Genomic DNA, 21,131 nt, shown 5'->3' on the forward strand with positions numbered 1-21,131 from the left:
ACAAAACTAAATCAATCAGCAAAAAAGCCTATCCCTCAAGATGTGAGGAACTAATAAAACAGCCTTTTAGGAGACTAAGTCCATCAATTAAAAAAAAAACACATCTCTGGCATGTCTTAGTTTTTGATTCAAGTTTTCATTGATACTCCCTCTTTATACAAAATTCGTATTTAATATGATAAACTCAGGTGTGAATATCCAGACACAAGGTGTAATGGAGGACTGAGTTCTCAATGTTGTTATGCAAAGACAGAACTGATGGTGTGCAGAGGCAAGTCTGAGGAGGACTTGTGGGGCAGGGTGAGGGGAGCTGAAACAGGCTTCTGTCTAGAAGGACAAAGTAGAGGGTGGAACAGTGCTGATCACTCTGTCAGGCAGCCCTATCTACACTAAAGTGCTTCTAATGCAGGACTTGAAGCTTTCCCCAGAAAATTCAAGAGAACAGAAATCAGAAACTGCCCGATTGACTGGTTCTGAGGTTTCTTTTTCCTGACAGGTCAGACAGTAAATACTTTATGCTTTGTGGTAATGGTGTTTTTTTTTTTGTTTTTTGGGGTTTTTTTAACCTCTAAAATGCAAAACTATTCTTAGTATACTAGCTGCACAAAGGCAAGTAATCAAGCAAGCACCAGCCTATGTCAAGCCAGAGAACAGCAGAGAGCAGTTCTCAGATGTTAGCCCTCCAATACCCACTCCCTGTTATAAAGTACACATCAAACAGGAATCAGAGGCTGGAAGGGTCAAAGATGGCTACCCTTCTAAGTGACAGCTGGTGTCACTGAGGGAAAGTGACTTGCTTCCACCACAGAAGCAAATGCACTTCCCTGTGTCCTTCCACTTCAGACTCTGAACTGCCTCCTCAAATGCCCATGAGTTGGTTTTACTGGCTTCTTCACACTTTAATCATGTGCAGCAAGTTCACACTAGATCTAGATAGCAGGTGTGCCATGCTCGAACCTGTAATCCCAGCATCTGAGAGACAGCAGCAGAGGGAAGAGAGTGGAGAGGAGGCAGGCAGAAGGGAAAACCTGTCTCAAACTCAGCCCCACCAAAACCAAAGAAACTTGTGCTACAGTAAGGATCGTGAAGAACTGCTGATTTTATGTGACTCCCTCCTTACCAGGGTATTACTGACAGTGATTTTACTGACAACCACTGAAATGTTTCAGGTTTCCAGCTCGAATCCTGGCTTCCTTGTAAAAACAACTCTCTCCTGTGGTTCTACAAATGCTGTGGTGACACAAACCAGGGAGCGAGCAGAGAAGGCACAAAAGGAAGTCCAGAGAAACCGCAGGAAGCTTAACTAAGTCTCATTAGGAGCTACGGAGCCTCCTTTCCAAGGCCATGGGTTCACATTACTACTGGGCCAGCACAGGGCTTTGGGACTCTTATGAGGCTGCTAGGGACTAGGGACCGTGTGGGACACTGGAGAACAGAGCACACCCAGTCTGTACTACGGCCAACTCCTGTAACACAACACACAACACCCTACCCTGCTAGAAAGCCTCAACTGTGCCTTTCTGCCATTTTTCCTGTTACTGTCCACTGTTCCTATGCCACTTCTTGGAGTAATTACATGTAAGCAAAGATCTCTCTCTCTCTCTCTCTCTCTCTCTCTCTCTCTCTCTCTCTCTCTCTCCCTCTTCCACCACTCCCTTCGCTCCTCCTCGCCCCTTCTCTAAGTGTTAAAAGTAAAGCTAATTCCTTGTACTGGAGATTCTAGGAGTGTCCCACAAGCATATGCTTATTTCAAGTTTTTCTTTAGACCCAAACAGATACAGTTAGACTTAAAACAAATCTCCCCCTCCATTTAAACTGCCGAGAAGACATTCCCTACTCTGAACCACAGAGTTCATGAGTGTCACCTTCTGAAACCTGCGGGACTTGTAACACTATACAGCAGATACACTTACAAAACATTATGGGATGTTACAGGATCAGGTATCATCTGGCGTAATAGATGCTATCACACACCAACGCCTGAAGTATCACAAACTCCACTAAATCTAGACGTGCGTTAGTGTCTTCTTCCCTATATCTGTCCTCACTTACCAGGACTGAAAAACAAGCATGCTCTCTTTCACTGAAAAACATGAGAGGTAAAAAACAAACAAAACTTAACGTTTCCTGACCAGTCCCTAGGGTTTCCTGCTATGCTGCTGTATTTAAAAGCTGCTCTTCTTGAAGTTTACATTTAAACTCCTTCCTGATTCCTTCGAGCAATGCAGGCTTAAAGATGACATCCAGTGCGGTCATTGCCAGAGCCTTGGCTGTACGCAGCGTGTGCAACTGAGCCGCTTGTGATCCTGGGAGGTGAAGAAAACACATTGAAAACCTCTCTCTAGATTAAAGTACATTTATTAGCTCCTCAGGCTACCTCTCAGTATCTAAACTGCCTCTCCACCCTCTGAGCACAACACAGTGTTTTCTGAAGTGATTATATGGGAGAACAGGCTAAAGAGCAGCACTGAGCAGGAAGAGGAAGCGAACCCCGGGTACTCACAGCTGGCGCTCACCTGCAGCTTCTGTGTACTGCTCTGTGTGATTCAAGGCATCAGTCCCAATGTAAAAATAAGGGTGAATCCCAGGAACCACGAAACTGACATTTCCAAAATCAGTAGAGCCTTGGAACACAAAAGGGAAGAAAGGGGTGTTTGGTTAAGTACCCTGAATGGTGAAGTTGTAACTAGAATCCTGTGCTCAGTCTTGGTTCCTGAGCAAGCTTCCAGGAGAGGCACTTACTCCCACCTCTGCATTGGCTAAGCTGCTCTAACATGGATCTCCAGACCTGTCCCTGCCCAGCCCTAAAGCCAGCCCCTCTAGCACCGCACTGGGAACCCTGATGGCTCCTCCTCTGTCCCAGGGCTACAGACCCCTCTCCCGACTGGTTCCTTGAGACTTGATGCCAGTCCTTTCCTCTTTTCATTCCATATTCTCAGATGTTTCTCTATTTATTGTTTCAAATTAGCAACTCAAAGTGTACTCTTAGTTCTTCTCCAACCCTTTGCTTATAATCCTATTGCCCACCTGATAGTTCTTCCTCGATGTCTTACACGTAGACTCAACCTGGCTAGATCAGATTCATTATCATCTGTTCTGCTGCATGCCAACTATTCACACCACCTCCCATATAGCTCAGAATCATACTTTCCTCCATTCATCTCTCTAACCTGCTGACAGCTCATGCCGACAGCTCCACTAATCCTCTATGCCAACTGCTCTAGGCATCTACCATGCTCTGCCAGGCAACGGGACTTCAGCATATATCATTCTTTAGTTTTTCAATTTCTCTTTCTTCCTTTCTTTTTTAAAGGCAAGGTATTATGTGGATAGCCTCAAACTCAGTATGTGATGACCTTGAACCTCTGATCATCCAGCCTCTCTCTTCCAGGCACTGGAATTACACTGGTACCACTATACCTGGGTTATGCAATGCTGGGGGTGGAACCAGGGCTTCAGGCATGCTAGGGACTGAGCCACCCTCTGAGCCTCATCCCGGCCCTACTGTTCCCTGTCTACCACTCCCTGAGCAAGCCTGGGAAGGTCAGCTTCTCTATGGAGCCGCTCACAGTAGTAAGTTTTCAGTTTCAGCTTACTTCCTATGGGGTTATTTGGCCAATGTCTCTCTCCTAATACATTAGTTAAGAAATGGTATTGTAAATTACCACATGTCCAGCTTGTTACAAGACACATGCTAACATGTGTTCACTTAATCATAATAAAAGCAAAGCGTTATGCTAACTCAATGGCTACTTACTGAATCCTGATAGGTTAAGCTCTGGCAGTTAACCCACACAGGGGTAGATGTAAGAGAAGGAAATCAGATGCAGCCAACGGCAATGGGAACTACTTTAAACTCGTAAGAACTTCTTAAACATCCTCATTTACTTTAAAAATTTTATATTTTGTCCTTTTGTTTGTTTAGAAAGGGTCTTGATATGCCTGATAGCACAGGATAGTCTAGAACTCGTGATCCTCCTGCTCCAGCTTCCCGAGTCCTGCCTGGGATTGTACTGTGTACACTGTAGACACTCAGGTTTCCCATTTATACTTGAGGAGTTCTCTTTTTACTTGGGAAGAAACCAAGTGGGGTATGGTATACTGGGCTAAGCACTCAGTGGGGTATGGTATACTGGGCTAAGCACTCAGTGGGGTATGGTATACTGGGCTAAGCACTCAGTGAGGTATGGTATACTGGGCTAAGCACTCAGTGGGGTATGGTATACTGGGAAGCACTCAGTGGGGTGCGGTATACTGGGAAGCACTCAGTGAGGTACAGTATACTGGGAAGCACTCAGTGGGGTACGGTATACTGGGCTAAGCACTCAGTGGGGTACAGTATACTGGGCTAAGCACTCAGTGGGGTACAGTATACTGGGCTAAGCACTCAGTGGGGTATGGTATACTGGGCTAAGCACTCAGTGGGGTATGGTATACTGGGAAGCACTCAGTGGGGTATGGTATACTGGGAAGCACTCAGTGGGGTATGGTATACTGGGCTAAGCACTCAGTGGGGTACGGTATACTGGGAAGCACTCAGTGGGGTATGGTATACTGGGAAGCACTCAGTGGGGTACGGTATGTGTGTTTGACTGAGCTCACCAAGAAGCCGGCTCTGGAAATATGGTTGCCACACTACCACCCCACCCCCCATTTCAGATCCAAGTGTATTCATCTAAAGTGTTCTCCAAGTGTCCTTGTCTGAGGATGTCTGACTCCCCTAACTGTGACAGCAGAACAGTCCAAGTGCAAGCAGACTGTACACTCAAGCACAGCTACAAGGTCAACCATTTCCAAGAGAGAGTGCTATATGGTGACATGTTACAAAACTACAACCCTGTGCAAACCAGAATACTAGCATTAATGCAGTCCCTGACGTGGGCATATAGCTTGGAAGAGAACTTGCCGAGAGCACACATGAAGCCCAGGGTCTGATGCTCAGGACTGCAGAAACCAAACATGGTGCCCTATGCCTAAAATCCCAGCACTTGGGAGTAGAGTGGGTCAGTGCAAGGTCACCCTCAAGTATACAACAACTTCAAGAGTCGCCTGGCTTACTAAAACTCTGTCTCAAAACATATGTGTGTGAGTGTGTGAACATGGAAGGATAGGTGTGTGTATAGCCCATGGATTTTACACAGGCTTCTCCAGTTTTAATTAAAACCATGGAAAGCTTTGCCATCTGCAGAGACCACATTGTTCACTGCAGATTTAGTTCATGTGCTGCAGAAGCCAGCACTAGATTCTCCGCTAACCCTCAGCCTGCCACCTCAATCCTTGTGCCAACCATGTCCTGGGAGGGGTCTCTGAGCGGCTTCCTGGGGGTTTCTGAACTCTTACCCTCTTTCCTGAACCCTGCTGCATTTACTTTTTCCTTTTCATCTACTTTAGTTTTCTCATAAAAATCTTTTCTGTTTGCATCCATTTTCTGTTTTCATTTAAAGCTAATCTTCCTCCTCCTCTTCCTCCTCCTCCTCCTCTTCCTTTTTTTCTGATACAGGTCTCACTATGTAGTAGCCCTAGCTGTCCCTGCACTCACAAAGATCTACCTGCCTCTGCCTTCCTAGTGACGGGATTAAAGGCATGCTATGGCATGCACAATCACACACACACACACACATACACACACACACGCATGCACAACCACACACACACACATCATGTACTCACATAATAGTAAACAAACACTTTAAACACAGGGAATGGAGCGATGGCTAAGTGCCTAAGAGTGCTTATGCTCTTTCAGAAGACCTGGGATTTTATTCCCTGCAACCATATGGAAGCTCAGGATTATCTGAAACTCTAGTTCCAAGGGATCTCAGGATCTCTTCTGGGCTCCTGCCCATGCACGGTGCACATACATACATTCACACACATTAACTCTCGCAAGCTGGATGTGGTGACATATACCTGTACTCCCAAAAATGGAGAGCCTCAAGCAGGAGAAGCACAAGGCAAAGGCCAGCCTAGCCAACTCATGGGAAGACCTGGTCTCAATAAATAACTACATCCCAAATACAGCTAAACTGTAAGGTGGGTTACTCCTGAGAACCCGAACATGCACTAGATCACTAAACGCTTAATAACCTGCTTACTGTGATACGCTGAAATGAATTAAAATCCTGTTTCCCATTTTAGTAGCTTACTTAAAGATTAGAAGCAAAGGCTGGAGACATAGCTTAGTGGTAGAGCACTTGCTGAGCATGTATAAGGTTTGATCCCAGCATCACAAGAAAAAAAATAGAATTAAATGTAAACACTAGAATATTTAGAACCCTCCTAGCAGACTGACCATTTTAAAAAAATGACTACTATAGGACACTCTACACTCACTGAGAGTTCAGTAGCTTCTTTTCAATAATCTAAGTGTGAAGAAATATCATTAGAAATACCATTAGGGAGATGGGGGTATTAGATCCCAGCAGATTAGAGCACCCAGATTTGGTTCTCCACACCCTTATGGCAGCTCCTAACTGCCTATAAACTCAAGTTCCAGAGAACATAATGCCCTGTGCTGGCTTCCAAGGGCACTGGGCAAGCAGACAGTATACGTACACACAGGCAAAATACTCAGATACATTTAAAAAATCATTAGGGTTGGCAGTGCTTCCTCAACATGCAGGAAGCCTGGGTTCAGTCCCCAGCATCTAAGAAACCTCAGGAGGTGGCATGGATTTATAGTCCCTGCATTTGGGGAACAGGGGCAGGCCGGGCAGGATCAAGGTCAGTGTTGGCCCTGTGTGGATTTGAGGCCAGTCTGGGCTACACCCAGACCCCGCCTGAAAGACACAGTGACAGTTCTCCTTGCTTCTTAATAAGGCAGTTAAACCTAAATTGTCATTTCTCTTGCTAAAACAGCTCAGCCTGTGATTGCTTAGTTACCTGAAGGGCCATTCAGCACCGCATCGTCTGAAATGAACTCCATTCCCAGTTTCTTCCCGTTCTCCATATACGCACTGCACAGGGTCTTATTGGGAATGACATTGTAATAATCGTGTGCTTCACTTTCAATGTCTACCTAATTAAAAAAAATTACAAAGCTTGAGATTAAAAACTCAAATCCACTAAGTCCAAAACAGTGATGGTTTCTAACAGGAAATGGTTTCAGGGAGGGCACTTTCCATCCCAGACATAAACTCTCACGAATCTCTTACCTTTAAAATAAAAAAGTGCATTATAAAGTCAGAGTTCCTAAATTCTACCCTGGCCAGCAAGTATCAACTTCAGTCACCTAAAAAACGGTATAGGGAGTGCCCAGAAACTTCCGTTTTAGAACCCGAACCTCTCAGGCATTCTGATGCCGGTGGTTCCGAACCACTCTGATAGCTATTGCTCTAGATTTCAGTCTCCCATTTTTACAAGTCAACACGCTTAACACAGAACTGTCCCTAACATCTCTCAGCCTTGTTTCAAAGGGATCCTTTGAATACAGACATTTCAGTAAGCGGACTCACGATGGCCTTGCTTACTGGTGTTACATGAAGACACAGAAGCAGCCTCTATGTGACGGTGTAAATGCACTTAACAGGTTTTGTTTTCAGTAAGCAAAAAAGCTAACCATCAAACAGCAGAGATCAAACTTCTTCTGTTTTTGGTAGCATCTAAGGTAGGAATAATGGCAAACACGTTTTATCAGTTATTCGGAATATAAATTATTGAAAGGCTACTTAAACGTAGCTTTAAATCCAACAGCAACCTTCTCATTTGTTAGTGCACACATGCATGCATATGGAAGATAAGAGAACAAGCTGAGGTGATAGACCTCCGGAGCCCATGCTCTTTGGGTTTTGAGATAGGGCCAGCCTCTCCTTTTGCTGGGCGGCTAAGTAAGTTAGGCTGCCTGGCTAGCGAGGTGCAGAAATCTACCTGTGTCTGGCTCCCCAGAGCTGGGATAATGAACGCACTGCACAACTACCTTTTAAAAATGGGCTATAGAGATCAAACTCAGGTCCTCAGTTTGCAAGGCAAGCTTTGCTGACTGAGCCATCTCTCCAGCGCCTAACCCCTCGCTCAGTGAATACGCAGATATTAGCTAATGATAGCTCATGTGTCTGACTTATAAATATTCAGATTATTTATAGTTATAGGGAAGTAAGTGTTTAGTTCCCTGGGTTGTGGGAGCTTTACAGTCGTACACTCAATCTCTTTGCAAACGGCCTAAGGGGTCTACAGCCATACCACCCTGAATGTGCCCGATCTCGTCTGCAAATGGCCTAAGAGGACAGCATTACTCTTACCCACGACTTGTCCACCTGTTTATCTATGCACCACACAAGATGAGCATTGATGCATTCTTGTCTTTCCAACCACATTACCTGCCTCTGAGATCTCTTTATTGTTCATGTACCTAGAGGTATATTTGTCCTTCAAAGCTCAGTCAGGTCTGCAGTATTTCAGGAAACCCTTTTCTCGCATCCCACCAACTGGGAACTGAACCCGGGGTTTTGAGTTCGCCAGGCTAAGCTGTAGGCCCCACCTGGATACTGTCTTAACTGCTCTGCTCCACCCAACACTGTCCATTCTACTCAAGACAAAAGGTGCACACTCTGAGGGTAACTGCTGAGACACACTACCACGTGAGCAACACTACCACGTGAGCAATGGCTACACCAAGGACAGAACAAAGGGGAGGTCGGGCTGGGATCTCTTCACAGATGCTACTCCATCTGTCCCTCACAAGAAACCTGGAAAAATGACATCGCTGTCCCTATTCTTCCACTGAGAAACAGAGCCACAGAGATACTATGTTTCTAGTGGCCAAGAGACGCACATCTTGTCTCTTTAAAAGCAACATCTAAGACCTTGTCTCCCCAACCAGACTCTACAGTATTTGAACTTTATGTAACTCTGAACCTCTCCCCACAGCTGATACTGAAATGTTTCTGACTTCACAACAAACTCTCCTTTGCTCTCAGTCTGTCTTGACTTCCATCACAGCAAGCCATACACACATTTATATCACACCCTTGCCAGTGGCTTATACAGATACTGTCACAAAATGCCCTTTGTAGGAAGTACACAAAGTGATGTTTTAAAAAAGGCAGGGATCCTAGCATGGTGTTATGCTAAGCACTCCCACTGCTGTCTGAGAAGGTGACCTACGGTATTCTTTATTGTAAACACTGAAGAAATATGTCAGAATCAAAGGCTTTCACTTTCAACACTCATTAAAGGATGTCAATCAACTATTTAACCAACTCCTTCTGCAGATTCAAGACATCACCAGTGAGGGCAAGGCAGAGACAGGTTTCCAGCACCACCACCAGCACAAACTAAAACTCACCACAAGAAGAAAGAACCAACGTAGTCTTTAATGCAGCAACACGAACAGCCACGGCCCACACATAACTGAGATCATAATTAATTCTGAAAAGCTCTTACTCTGCAGCCCGTAGCCAAAGCCGCAGCTCTGAAGCAATCTTCTGCCTTTTTGGTGAGAACTTGAAGCTCCTTCATGGAGGGTGCACGGAAGTAATAGACTAGTTCAGAGTAAGAGGGGATGATATTGGGCTTCACACCACCGTTTTTTATTATACCTGCAAAAAGAACCAAACTGCTGAAGTTAAATTTGATGATTTCTTTAAAGAAAGTTTTGTAGGCAGTAAAAAAGGGAAAATAATTTCTGCTTAGCTTCATTGATACATGGATTTTGACATGCTGCACAACACTGTCTCCGAGAGGTCCTATTTCCCAGCTAGTAAGGGAAAACTGCCCCCATGTACTTTATTCTAAGGAAGCCATTTAATGTTCAGGAGTTACAGCTTGTGCTGAGGATAAAGTTCAACAACAGAACACTTGCTGCGCATGTGTAGGATTCTGGGTGTAATTCCCAGAACTGGAAAGAAAAAGGAAGAGAATCTAAATTATAAAGAAATACAGAATTATGTAACAAGAAACAAACAGCACCTTAAACTTTCTGGAGGAAATTCGTCTCTGTGGGCTTTATTACAGCTGGACACTTTAAAAACTGGTTGGCCCAATCTTTTAGAATAGCATGAGGCTCTGTAACTACCCTCATATTTGAAAAACCCTATGAACCTTTTAAATGACACTTGGCAGTGGAGAACTAACTTTCATACCAATTAGAGACTGCTACGATCACTTCTCAGACCTTTGGCTACAATCATGTCTAGAAACAAAAGCAGAACAAAGACACCTAGGTGTTATAAAAATCAAAACACACATTTGTTTGGGACCACACAAAATGAGGGTATATTTGTTCCTATTAATAACTAAAAGAGATATAGAGACTCTAATCCCAGCCAGTTGCACAACTCTGTAATCTCAGCACTTACGAGGAGACAGGAAGATCATGAGTTCAAGGCAGTCCTTAGCTACATACCCCATCTTAAACATACACAAGAGAATGAAGAAGGGAGGAAGAGGAGGAGGAAGAAGAAAGAAAAACTGAATTCCCAGTCATCTAATTAAAAGTTCCACTCCGGTCCCTTCTGAGGATGTGGTGTTTTGCTGTAGTTGTTTGGTTTTTTTTGTTTTTTTGTTTTTTTGTTTTTCGAGACAGGGTTTCTCTGTATAGCCCTGGCTGTCCTGGAACTCACTTTGTAGACCAGGCTGGCCTCGAACTCAGAAATCNGCCTGCCTCTGCCTCCCGAGTGCTGGGATTAAAGNCGTGCGCCACCACGCCCGGCTTGTTTGGTTTTTTGAGACAGGGTTTCTCTGTGTAGCCCTGGCTGTCCTGGAACTCACTCTGTAGACCAGGCTGGCCTCAAACTCAGGGATCCATCTGCCTCTGCCCCCAAGTGCTGGAAATGAAGATTTGAGACACCACCACCTAGCTTCCAATCCCCAATTTTTTAAAAAAAAAAAAATCTAGTATTAAGTGATTTTACTGCACTGACATACTGAGCACTGTTTACTCTACAAATATTTGGTGTGCATACCATGAACTCTCCAGGTTGGTTTCATCTGCTGTCTTAACACAGAGAGGTTGTTATAGGCAAGAACTGCAGCATCCAAGGCGTTCACACCCTCCCAAGGGTAAGCGGCAGCGTGAGACGCTTTTCCGAAGTACTTCACAGTCACACTAGGAAATAAAACAAAAGAAACCACTGCAAATTACTTTCTCCAGTATCAGCAAAATAAGAAAATCCAGTTAGTTGTGTATGTGCTTATGTGTTTATGTGTGAGTATGTTCATGTAAATGCAGAGCTGGGAAGAGGTGTGGGGGCATACCCACATGTGCGTGTGCGTGCACATGTCTATGTATGTGTGCACATGTGTATGTGTGTGTGTGTGTGTAAGTCCATGTGTGTGCAAGTGCGTGTATGTGTGAGAGTTTGTACACATGAGTGTAAAGCCTGAAGAGGCCAGAAGAGCGAATCAGAACCCTGAAGCTGGAGCTACAGGACGTTGTGAGCCACCAGATGTGTGTGGGAACCAAACAAGTTCTATGGAAGTGCAGTGCCAGTTCTTACCTACAGAGCCATCTGTCAGCCCCCATGTTGGACTGTTTTTGAAAAGCATCTGTAGCGAAAGCATAGGGATGTGGGAACGAGAATGTAGTTCCCTGGGAGTATCTGCTTACCATGTGGAAGGCTCTGTCTTCCATTTCTAGAGAGACAGAAAAAAATGAAAGAAAGAAAGGAAAATCCAAACACAGAGATAAAGGAGATGGCCCAACAACTTAGCTCACGCAAATACACAACACTGTATTAGGTGTTGGAATCACAAACATGCCTATACCCTTTAGACAGTATTGTGTGTGACAGTCCTGTGTCAAAAGCTGCAAGAAGAACTCAGGTAACCCTGTCTTTAAAAGGCCAGCTGCGAGTGCTGGCTCTGCACTCAGAAAGCAGAGGCAAGCAGATCTCTGAGCTCAAGGCCGGTTAGGATTATATAGTGAGACCCTGTCTGAAGGTCAAGGAAAGAGAAAACAATTAAAATACATTGGGATGAAAAATCCAATTAACACAACTTTATATGGTATCCTGACACTGTCAGCTATTTCTGACCAAAATTTTCTTAATGTTACAAAAAGGTTATTATCAGTAATATTTTTAAACTTTATGAATTATTATTCTACTACATAAATAGTTATCAAGGGCTAACAAGATGGCTTAGCAGGTAGATACTTGGCGCTAAGCATGAAAACCTGAGTTTGATCCTCGGGACTCACGAGGTAGAAGGAGACATCGACCTCTACGAGATGTTCTCTGGCTACCATAGTGAGTATTATGGAAAACACTTGTGCATGTACACACACACACACACACACACACGATTAACAGGAGGATTTCTGAGTTCCAGGGCAGCCTGGTCTACAAACTGAGTTCCAGGACAACCAGGGCTATACAGAGAAACCCTGTCTCGAAAAACCAAAAAAAAAAAAAAAAAAGTTAAAGGTTGTCAAATTCTTAGGCTATATAAAACACAAAGTTTAGACCCATAGCTAAAGAACAGTAGACAGGAAAAAGAACGTTAATGGATCTTTTATGTCAATAGTAGTATTTTAACTTCACGAGGCCTGTTTTTGTTTAAAATAGCAGTTTATTTAGTTGATATATAATTATTTTTAAGACAAACTGGTAAGATAAAGAGGCCGGGGTCAGGGTGGGGGCAGGGCTGTTAAGGCAGCTCAGCAGGTAAAGTGTTTGCCAAACAAGTCTCACACCCTGAAACCTAAGCTTGATCCTTGGAGCCCACATAATGGTACCAATTCCACCAGTGTCCTCTGATTCCTCATTCGTATCACCTTATGATGTGTATGATGTCCCTCATCATACACATACATGCTAATGATGATCCCAGCCCTCAGGAGGTAGGGCCAGGTAGGTCTTTACAAATTCAAAGCCAGCCTAGACTGCATATTGAGTTCCAGGGTGGCCAGGGCTACACAGTAAAGTGTGTGTGTGTGTGTGTGTGTGTGTGTGTGTGTGTGTAGTGTAGATATCATCAGAGTTCATCTGGTAGAATGCTTGCCTGGCATACACGAAGCCCTGGCTTCAATCTCTAACTTTGTATATAACTAGGCATAGTGGTGTATACCTGTAATTCCAGCACTGGGGAGGCAAAAGGATCAGAAGGTCTAGATCATCTTCAGATACATGGCAAATCTGAGGCTAGCCTGGGCTATATGAGATTGTTTAACAAACAAACAAACAAACAAACAAACAAAATAAACCAAGCTGGGCTGGGCACATAGTTCAGATGGCAGAGTGTTTATCTAACATGTATAAAGTCTTAGGCTCATCCACTTCCCAGCACCACACAAACAAGACATGGGCACACACACTTGCAATCCCAGTACTGCAGTAGTAGAGGCAGGTAGTTCAAGGACAACCTCAACTACACAGGGAGTTCCAGGCAAGCCTGTGCTATATACCAGACCTTAATTGAAGGGGTAGAGTATGTGGAACCAAATGGGTTGACTTTAAGATCAAGACAAATATAAGATCAAGGCCTAAATATAATCCAAATAGTCTGGGAAACCTGCCTACTGTTTGCAGGCCTCTTCCAGCCAGAAGCACTGGCAGACATTTGTAACTTCTAATGTTTTCCATAAGTACAGAGATAAAATTATATCTCCCTCCCCTCCCCATACAAAGTGAATCGTTTCTACTCTCACAGTAACAGTTCCGAGTTGGTACGAATGAAGATACCGCTGGGCAGTGCTATCCCAATACTTTAACCCCAGTACTCTGGAGACAAAGATTGGCAGGTCTTTGTGAGTTCGAGGCCAGCCTGGTCTACAGAGTGAGTTCCAGGACAGCCAAGGCTTCCAGAAACCCTGTCTGGAAAAGTAGATAGATAGACAGACAGACAGATAGACAGACAGGTAGATGGATAGATAGTTGGATGGAAGGAAGAAGGAAGAAAGGGAGAAAGATACAATTAAAATGACTACCCTTTGAAAACAAGGTCTGGTGAGGCTCAGAGAAGTGAAATTCTTGAGCCCAGCCCACTGCAGGGATAGTTCTAATATCACACCCCAGATTCCCAGCTACTACAGAACTACCTGACACAGCCCAGCAGTGGCTCCTGGGGACAGGACCATTAACCATACCACAACTGTCCCTACTCTCACTGTCATTTGTGGTTAAAAATTCACAGCAGTTGAATGCATGGTACATCCTTCTAGATGCAAAAGAGAACCCTCCTCCGGCTCCACAGAACCCAGTTAAAAGCAGCATGAAGAAGAGCTTTCCTTTCGTCTTAACAAAACTGTCCCTTGTAAAGACAAGTCCTTACCAAAGCACAGCTGTTCTCCAGGAGCCAGGTTAAGTTCAAAAGAGAACACAAGGGTTTGATACTCCTTTAATAGTTCAATTATGACCATAATAACAAATCACGATCAGAAGGGAGGCTGTAAAGCAAACCTCACATCCTTACCGCCCAGTTCCCAGGGTCTTCTGTGCAGTCTACACTGGCCTTACACTCTTCCTGCCTTAACCTCCTGAGTAATGAGATTAGAGGTGCGTAGTTCATTTAACATTTGAAATGTATGAATGCAGAGGTTTAGTGCCTGGCTTACCTTCCTTTTCCTAATTATGTCTGTGTATGTGGTAGGGGATTGGGGGGTGGTGCGTGCAATGGGATACCTGTGGAGATCAAAAGACAACTTTATTCTCTCTGATGTGATGTGGGTTCTGAGGATTGAACTCTGGTCGGTCGCTAGGCACGCATGACAAATGCTTTTGGCCTAGCTTTGATTATTCTGCAGTCTGTTGCCCACTAAGGAATTATCCTCAGTGTGAATACTCACTCGTGCTCGGCCACATCCGGGAGATAGGCAGCGTTCTCCTGAGAGGGATGAGCCATAAAAACAACATCAAGGTTTTCGAAGGCACCTGCTTCAATTAGATCAATTTTGCCACCACCATCTTCTTCTGCAGGGGTTCCCAGGACAATCACCTACAAGGAAATGCAGATGTTAGCAAAGAGATTCCTAGCAGGAAACATTACATGGGTTTTAGCGCATATGTATTCAGGATATACACTTAAGTCCTTAACCCCTGAAGAGAAGTTATAGTCTGACATTTATACCATGAATTAAAATATATGGTACAGAATCATAAAATTTAATATGTATTGTTATAGTAATCTGGTATAAATGCATGCTAGAAGTGCTATAGGAAAATTCCCCCAATTTTATACTCCACCTAAGTCATAACAAAAACCAAAAGAAGTAGAAGTATATGTACTTCAACACTTGCTAGGACTTATCTGTTAAAGTTTCTTCGTGGCTAAGCCTGTTAATGTATGTGTATGACAGGCATAATCAGTCATAAGCTTTACTGATAAGGATCTTGCAAGTGGCCTGTCTGTTACCCTCACAAGAAGCCTGCGAGGTAGTAAGCAGTCTGCATCATTCCAGGCAGGCTACAGGCTTCCCGGGTTACACAGCAAGTCTCCAGAGCTTACAGAGCTCTCCTGGTTGAAACTGACTCCTCACTGAGAAACCACTTTAAAAGTCTTAACTCATTAACCTTTCATTGACGAGCCTTAAACAACCTCAGTGCTATGGTTAGAAACCGCCAACTATTACACAAACTTACTAATTCGATTTCACCAGTTCAACCAGGAAGACTTAAGGGTCACCAAACACCTAATCAAACAAAAGAGAACTTGACAGAATAAACCTTTTACTTTGATACTTAAGCTTAACTTCTTCAAGCAATTTTTAAAAAGCAAAGGCACATCCTCTACATAAGGTTAATGTATTGTTAAGGTCAGGTATAAAAATACAATGAAACAAGATGAGGTTTTTAAAAAGGCTTTGCTTGCAAAGGGAATCCACTCATATTCCATTTTCTGGTAAGAGAGGAACGTTGCTGAGAACAACCACTTGAAATTTGAAGTTGGTATACTTCTCAAAGTCTGGCTTTATTTATTTTTAAATTTATAATGTATCTTAAGTTAAGCTGCTTTTTGAGGGAGGGGGTAAGACAGGGTCTCTCTATGTAATCCTGACTGTCGTGGAGCTCAGATAGACTAGGCTGACCTCGAACTCACAGAGCTCCGCCTGGCATGCACCACCACTCCTGGCCACTAGGCCTCTCTGAATCTACTGGGCTCATTGCCAACCGCTGAGAACTTTTCTAAGTTGGTCCAGGGTCTCACGGTCCTCCTCCCCAAACTACACAGAAACCTAGAGGCATAAAAGAGAAGGGAAAGGGCCACAAGAAATGAACTGTTTGTTGCAGAGGATTACATTACTGCTACTGGCGGGTGAACCGGGCCGAGTTGTGAAATATGGTTGGTTCTTGGCTCACAGAATTAAATACACCATCCGAAAGAGTAAACACAAGATCAGACCTGCCCAAGACAGACATGCACGACATTCTCCTGCTTAAAGAACCTAGACGCCTGTTTAATATGAAATAAAATGTACACTTAAATATGAACCTATCTACGTAGTAAATGTTTTGTTGGCTTCTCCGTTAGTTCTGCTCTTTAGAGGTTTGGCAGCCTGGTAGTTCTAAACACTGAAATTTACTATACAAATACCAATTATTCAAATCAAAATCTTTTGTTTGTTAAGTCTCCATTTATTTCCTCCAGATAGCACACGACCCAGTGAGCAAACTGCAGCTGTCTGCCACCAAAAATAACCGGTCTGGTACTCCGACTGGTCTGGCACTCCGGGCTGGATCCGGCACACCCGGCGCTGGCCCGGCGTGGCTCACCTTGACCGGCGGCGGCGCAGCGATGCTCTCCAGCGCAGCCCGCAGGCCGAGCGCCGCAGCCACCCCGACCTCGGCGATGAGGTTGTGGCCGCAGGCGTGGCCCAGGGCTGGCAGCGCGTCGTACTCGCACAAGAAGGCCACCTGCAGCGCGCGGGGTCCCGCCGCGGACTCCGGCGGCGCCCACTCGGCACGGAAGGCCGTGGGGAGCCCGAAGTGCGGCTGCACCGCCCACGAGGCAGCCGGCGGCTCGCACTCGAAGAAGCGCGTGAGCTCGCCGTGCGCGCGGTGCTCTTCGTAGGCCAGCTCCGGCGCGCTCCAGATGGCGCGGCTCAGCGCGCCCAGGCGCTCGGCCGCCTCGTCGATGCGCTCGGCCGCTCGCCGCTTCAGCAGCTCCAGCTCGGCGGCGCTGCTCGTGCCGGGTTCGGCCGGCCGCTCCACCACCGGACCCATGGCGCGGGCGTGCTGCGGTCTCTCCTCGTCCGCCCTCTGCGAGGCTCGGCGCCGCTCCGCTGTGTTATCTGACTTCGGCAACGCTCGGCGCCGCTCGGCAGTCCTTGCCAGTCCTAAGCAACGCTCGGCGGCACCTTGGCAGTGCTTGGCTGCCCTTGGCAACGCTTAGCTGTCCTTGGCAGTCCTCCGCAAGGCTAGGCGCCTCGGCAGCCCTTGGCAGTCCGCACCGCTCGGCTGTCCTAATCAGTCCTCGGCCGCCCTCGGCGACTTCGGCGACCAGCGCCCCGCGCTCGCCCCCCCCGTACAACACCACCCTAACTCTAATTTAACCCCCCAGGCCAGGAGTTGCCCTGTAGCTCCTCCCCCAAGGCTCGGCCTGGAGCTGGGGCGTCAACTCCTATGAAGAGGAATTGTATAGGACAAGTTTTATCCAAAATTTTGATTGACGACAAGCCCAAGTAACATGATGTGCACAGCTCGTGTTCATAACGGGTCTAAAGTTACCCGATGAGGAAATTTAAGAAGTCATACTCTCCTTTTCCTCCAGAGTGATACAAGTTCAGAAATTGTTATTGATGAGACACACCCAATAATTAGTAGTCTGAGGTTTTCTTGTATTAAAAGCTTCTGCGTGTTCTTCCTATTCTACCCTCTCTTAAATGGCCACAACTAGGTCAAATAAGATACTATATTTTTAAAAAAGGAGTGCACGCCTTTAATCCCAGCACTTGGGAGGCAGAGGCAGGTGGATCTCTGAGTTCAAGGCCAGCTTGGTCTACAAAGTGAGTTCCAGGACAGCCAGGGCTATACAGAGTAAACTCGAGGGAAGTGGAAGGAATGGAGAGAAGAGAAAGACAGATTGTAATCAATTTTTACTAGTTTATACCCTAACAACGCCAGAGTCCAGGTCACACTCTAACGTGAAAAAAACTGAGTCTGGTGCCTGAGGAGGTCAGAAGAGGGCATTAGATCGCCTGAAAGGAGTTACACATGATTGCGAGCCACCCTCTGGGTGAATAGGAACTGAACCCTGGACCTCCAGCCCCACCGTCATTTTCTTAACTTTACTCTTGTAACTCCTTACAGGATTCCTCCAGCATCTATGAGACTCCAGATTATTTTGCTCAGTGAACTGGCTAAAAGCCAGAATAATGTCAAAATAATAAGATCACTCACTCTGAACCAAGTGCTTTTCTGGATGTTTTAAATGTTAATACCTAGTTCTCATCCCAACCTATGAGGTTATTAATGTGACTATTATCTTCAATTTACAGATGGGTATCCAAGATTACACAACTCACTAAGTACTGGGCACAGCATTCCACAAAAGACAACATTTAACCACTACACTTGATTGCTTGTGACATCTGAATTCATAAATGCATCTATTTTTATCACAATGGACACAATCATTCATCTTCAATAAATTTTTACAGCAGAGCTCTGCCAATAGCAGTGGAAATCCTATTTGTTCTCATTAGACAGCTACACACAGGCTTGTGTATAAACTTTAGAGACAAGCTGTTATTTAGGTTGCTTGCTACAAAGTAGAACTGTTGTCATCTGATGTGGTGGAAAGATAGGTAACTCTGGGCTGGGTTCCTCCTGCGTAGTCTGCCCACACATACATACATGTATTCAGTTTCTACTTTTGACATCATGGATTTCTTGTGCATGGTGATTTGTATTCTTGGATCTCTTTAATAAATTGTATCTTCTCTTCAGTCTTCATACTTTTTTTTTTGTTCCATTTTCTAGCACCTAACAGCATATATCATATATCCCTTGTGGTGGTTTGAATAAGAATGGTCCCTGTAGACTCCTATATTTGAATGCATGATCACTGGAGAAAGACACTACTGGAAAGGGATTAGGTGTGACCTTGTTGGAGGAAGTATGTCCCTGGGGGGTGCGGTGGGTTAAAAGCCCAAGCCAGACCCAGTGTCTTTCTCTTCCTGCTGCCTCTGGATTGGATGTAAAACATTGAGGTACTTCTCTAGCACCATGTCTGCCTACATGACTCCATATTCCCTGTCATGATGATAAATGGATCATACCTATGAAACTAACTGTAAGACAGCCCCAGTAAATGCTTTTCTTTTATAAGATCTGGCGTAGACACAGTGTCTCTTCCTAGCCACAGAACACTGACTGGACAGCCTTCCTCTGTGGCAGTAAATACTTTTGGCTAATTATTCTTCTTGACTCTCATGGTAGTATTCCACAGCCATATCCAGCGTTTTACATGGGCCCTGGGGATTTGAACTTGTACTTGCAGAGCAGTGATTTTACATTTTGAGCCATCTTCCCAGCTCAAGAATATCTTCCTAAAGCTGGGTTGGAGGTGGCATTCTTGAATGCCAGGCAACTCAGTATTTTTTTTTTAACTCAGTATCTTTTAATTATTCTACATACAACTGTCTACACTATCTATGATACCACTCAGGTCACTTTAAAAAACAAAACAAAACAAAAACCTCTCTTCCTTTACCTGGGACTGGAGTTAAAAATACAGAATGTACTATTAAGTGAGGTTTTTGTGGAGGGGGCTGGTTGGGTTTTGGTTTTTTGTTTGTTTGTTTCTTGTTTTGTTTTGTTTCCCTTTTGGAGGGAAGGAACTAAAGGCGAATAGAAATAGTTCTACATAATGTATAGTTTTAAAGCATAAATACGTTTTTCTTCCCAGGCTACTCACAAAACAACCTCCCTTCACTGGGGATAATAACGTTGAAACAGGAAATTTCTGATAAATGGATACTTTATTGGAATAAAGGGAGGGGGAGTTTAGTTACTTCGGAAAACAGCTGAAATACCACCCACATCATACTATATATTATTTCAGCTTTCAGATTCAGACCTCCTTTTGACAAATGACAGGCTTCAGCATGGTTTATATTCTTTGGGTAGGATAAAAATAATCCTGTTTTGAAATCCCCAACACAGACCAACAAAACGTGACCTACATGAGATCACAAACAGTGGGATGGGATGGGGGAAAGGATTTAAGGGGAGAGTAAAGGCAATGGGAAATCCTGGTGGGGAACAGTGTGTAGAAGGAGAGGAAACGATGTGACTCATGGAGAAAATACAGTCATGTCACCCAAAACAAAATAGTTAATAAAATGTTTCCAAACATTGGGGGCGGAAGAAAGCCCTAAAGGGGCAGGTCGGAAGAAAGACCTAAGGGGGCAGGTCAGAAGAAAGACCTAAGGGGGCAGGTCAGAAGAAAGACCTAAGGGGGCAGGTCAGAAGAAAGACCTAAGGGGGCAGGTCAGAAGAAAGACTTAAGGGGGCAGGTCGGAAGAAAGGTGAACTTTGATTAGGGGTGGAAGAGGTCTTAGTCACTGTTCTCATTCCGTGAAGAGACACTGTAACCAAGGCAACTCTTAGAAAGTATTTAAGTGGGGGCTTGCTTACAGTTTTAGAGGTTTAGTCCATTATCATCATAGTAGAGAGCATGGTAGAATGCTTGGTTCTGGAGACAGCTACATCCTGATCCACAGGCTGGAAGACACTGGGCCTAGCATGGGCTTTTGGAATCTCAAAGCCCACCCCCCAGTGACTACTTCCTCCAACAAGGCCACACCTCTTAATTCTTCTAATCCTATCAAACAGTTTGATTCCCAGGGGACCAAACATTCAAACATTAGCCTAGGGGAGCCGGTCTCATTCAAGCCACACATCCCACTACCACATCCCCATAGAGTTGTAGCCGTATTATAATACAAAACCACATTCAGTTCAAGTTCAAAGTCCCTGCAGTTTACCACAGTCTTAACACTGTTTAAAAGTCCAAAGAGGAGAAGGGGAGGGAGGGAGGGGGAAGAACTGTGGGAGGGGGAGACTGGGAGGGTGTAAGGAGCCGCCTTCACATTCGCCATTACAAGATGGCGCTGATGGCACTGACACCCGTGTTCTAAGTAGTAAACAAACCATCTGCACATGCGCTGGGGTAGTTTCCCACCCCATGTGCTCTGCCTTTCCCGTGACGACAACTCTGGCTGATGGGCTGCAGCCAATCAGGGAGTGACACGT

At 44.8% G+C, this 21,131-nt stretch overlaps 1 protein-coding gene across 1 annotated transcript; it reads right to left on the bottom strand.

Moving 5' to 3' along the window:
• Positions 1-471: 471 nt before the first annotated feature.
• On the bottom strand, positions 472-17,448 carry Pm20d2 (peptidase M20 domain containing 2). The gene is made up of 7 exons (XM_021161655.2): positions 16,647-17,448; positions 14,723-14,871; positions 10,902-11,044; positions 9,382-9,536; positions 6,883-7,018; positions 2,517-2,624; positions 472-2,306 (listed from the first exon to the last, which is right to left on the bottom strand). The coding sequence occupies exons 1-7, from the start codon at positions 17,094-17,096 to the stop codon at positions 2,152-2,154; spliced, it is 1,296 nt and encodes a 431-aa protein (XP_021017314.1). The 5' UTR covers positions 17,097-17,448; the 3' UTR covers positions 472-2,151.
• Positions 17,449-21,131: the final 3,683 nt, after the last annotated feature.

This window comes from Mus caroli, chromosome 4 (assembly GCF_900094665.2).
Source record: "Mus caroli chromosome 4, CAROLI_EIJ_v1.1, whole genome shotgun sequence".
NCBI classification, from domain to species: Eukaryota; Metazoa; Chordata; class Mammalia; order Rodentia; family Muridae; genus Mus; species Mus caroli.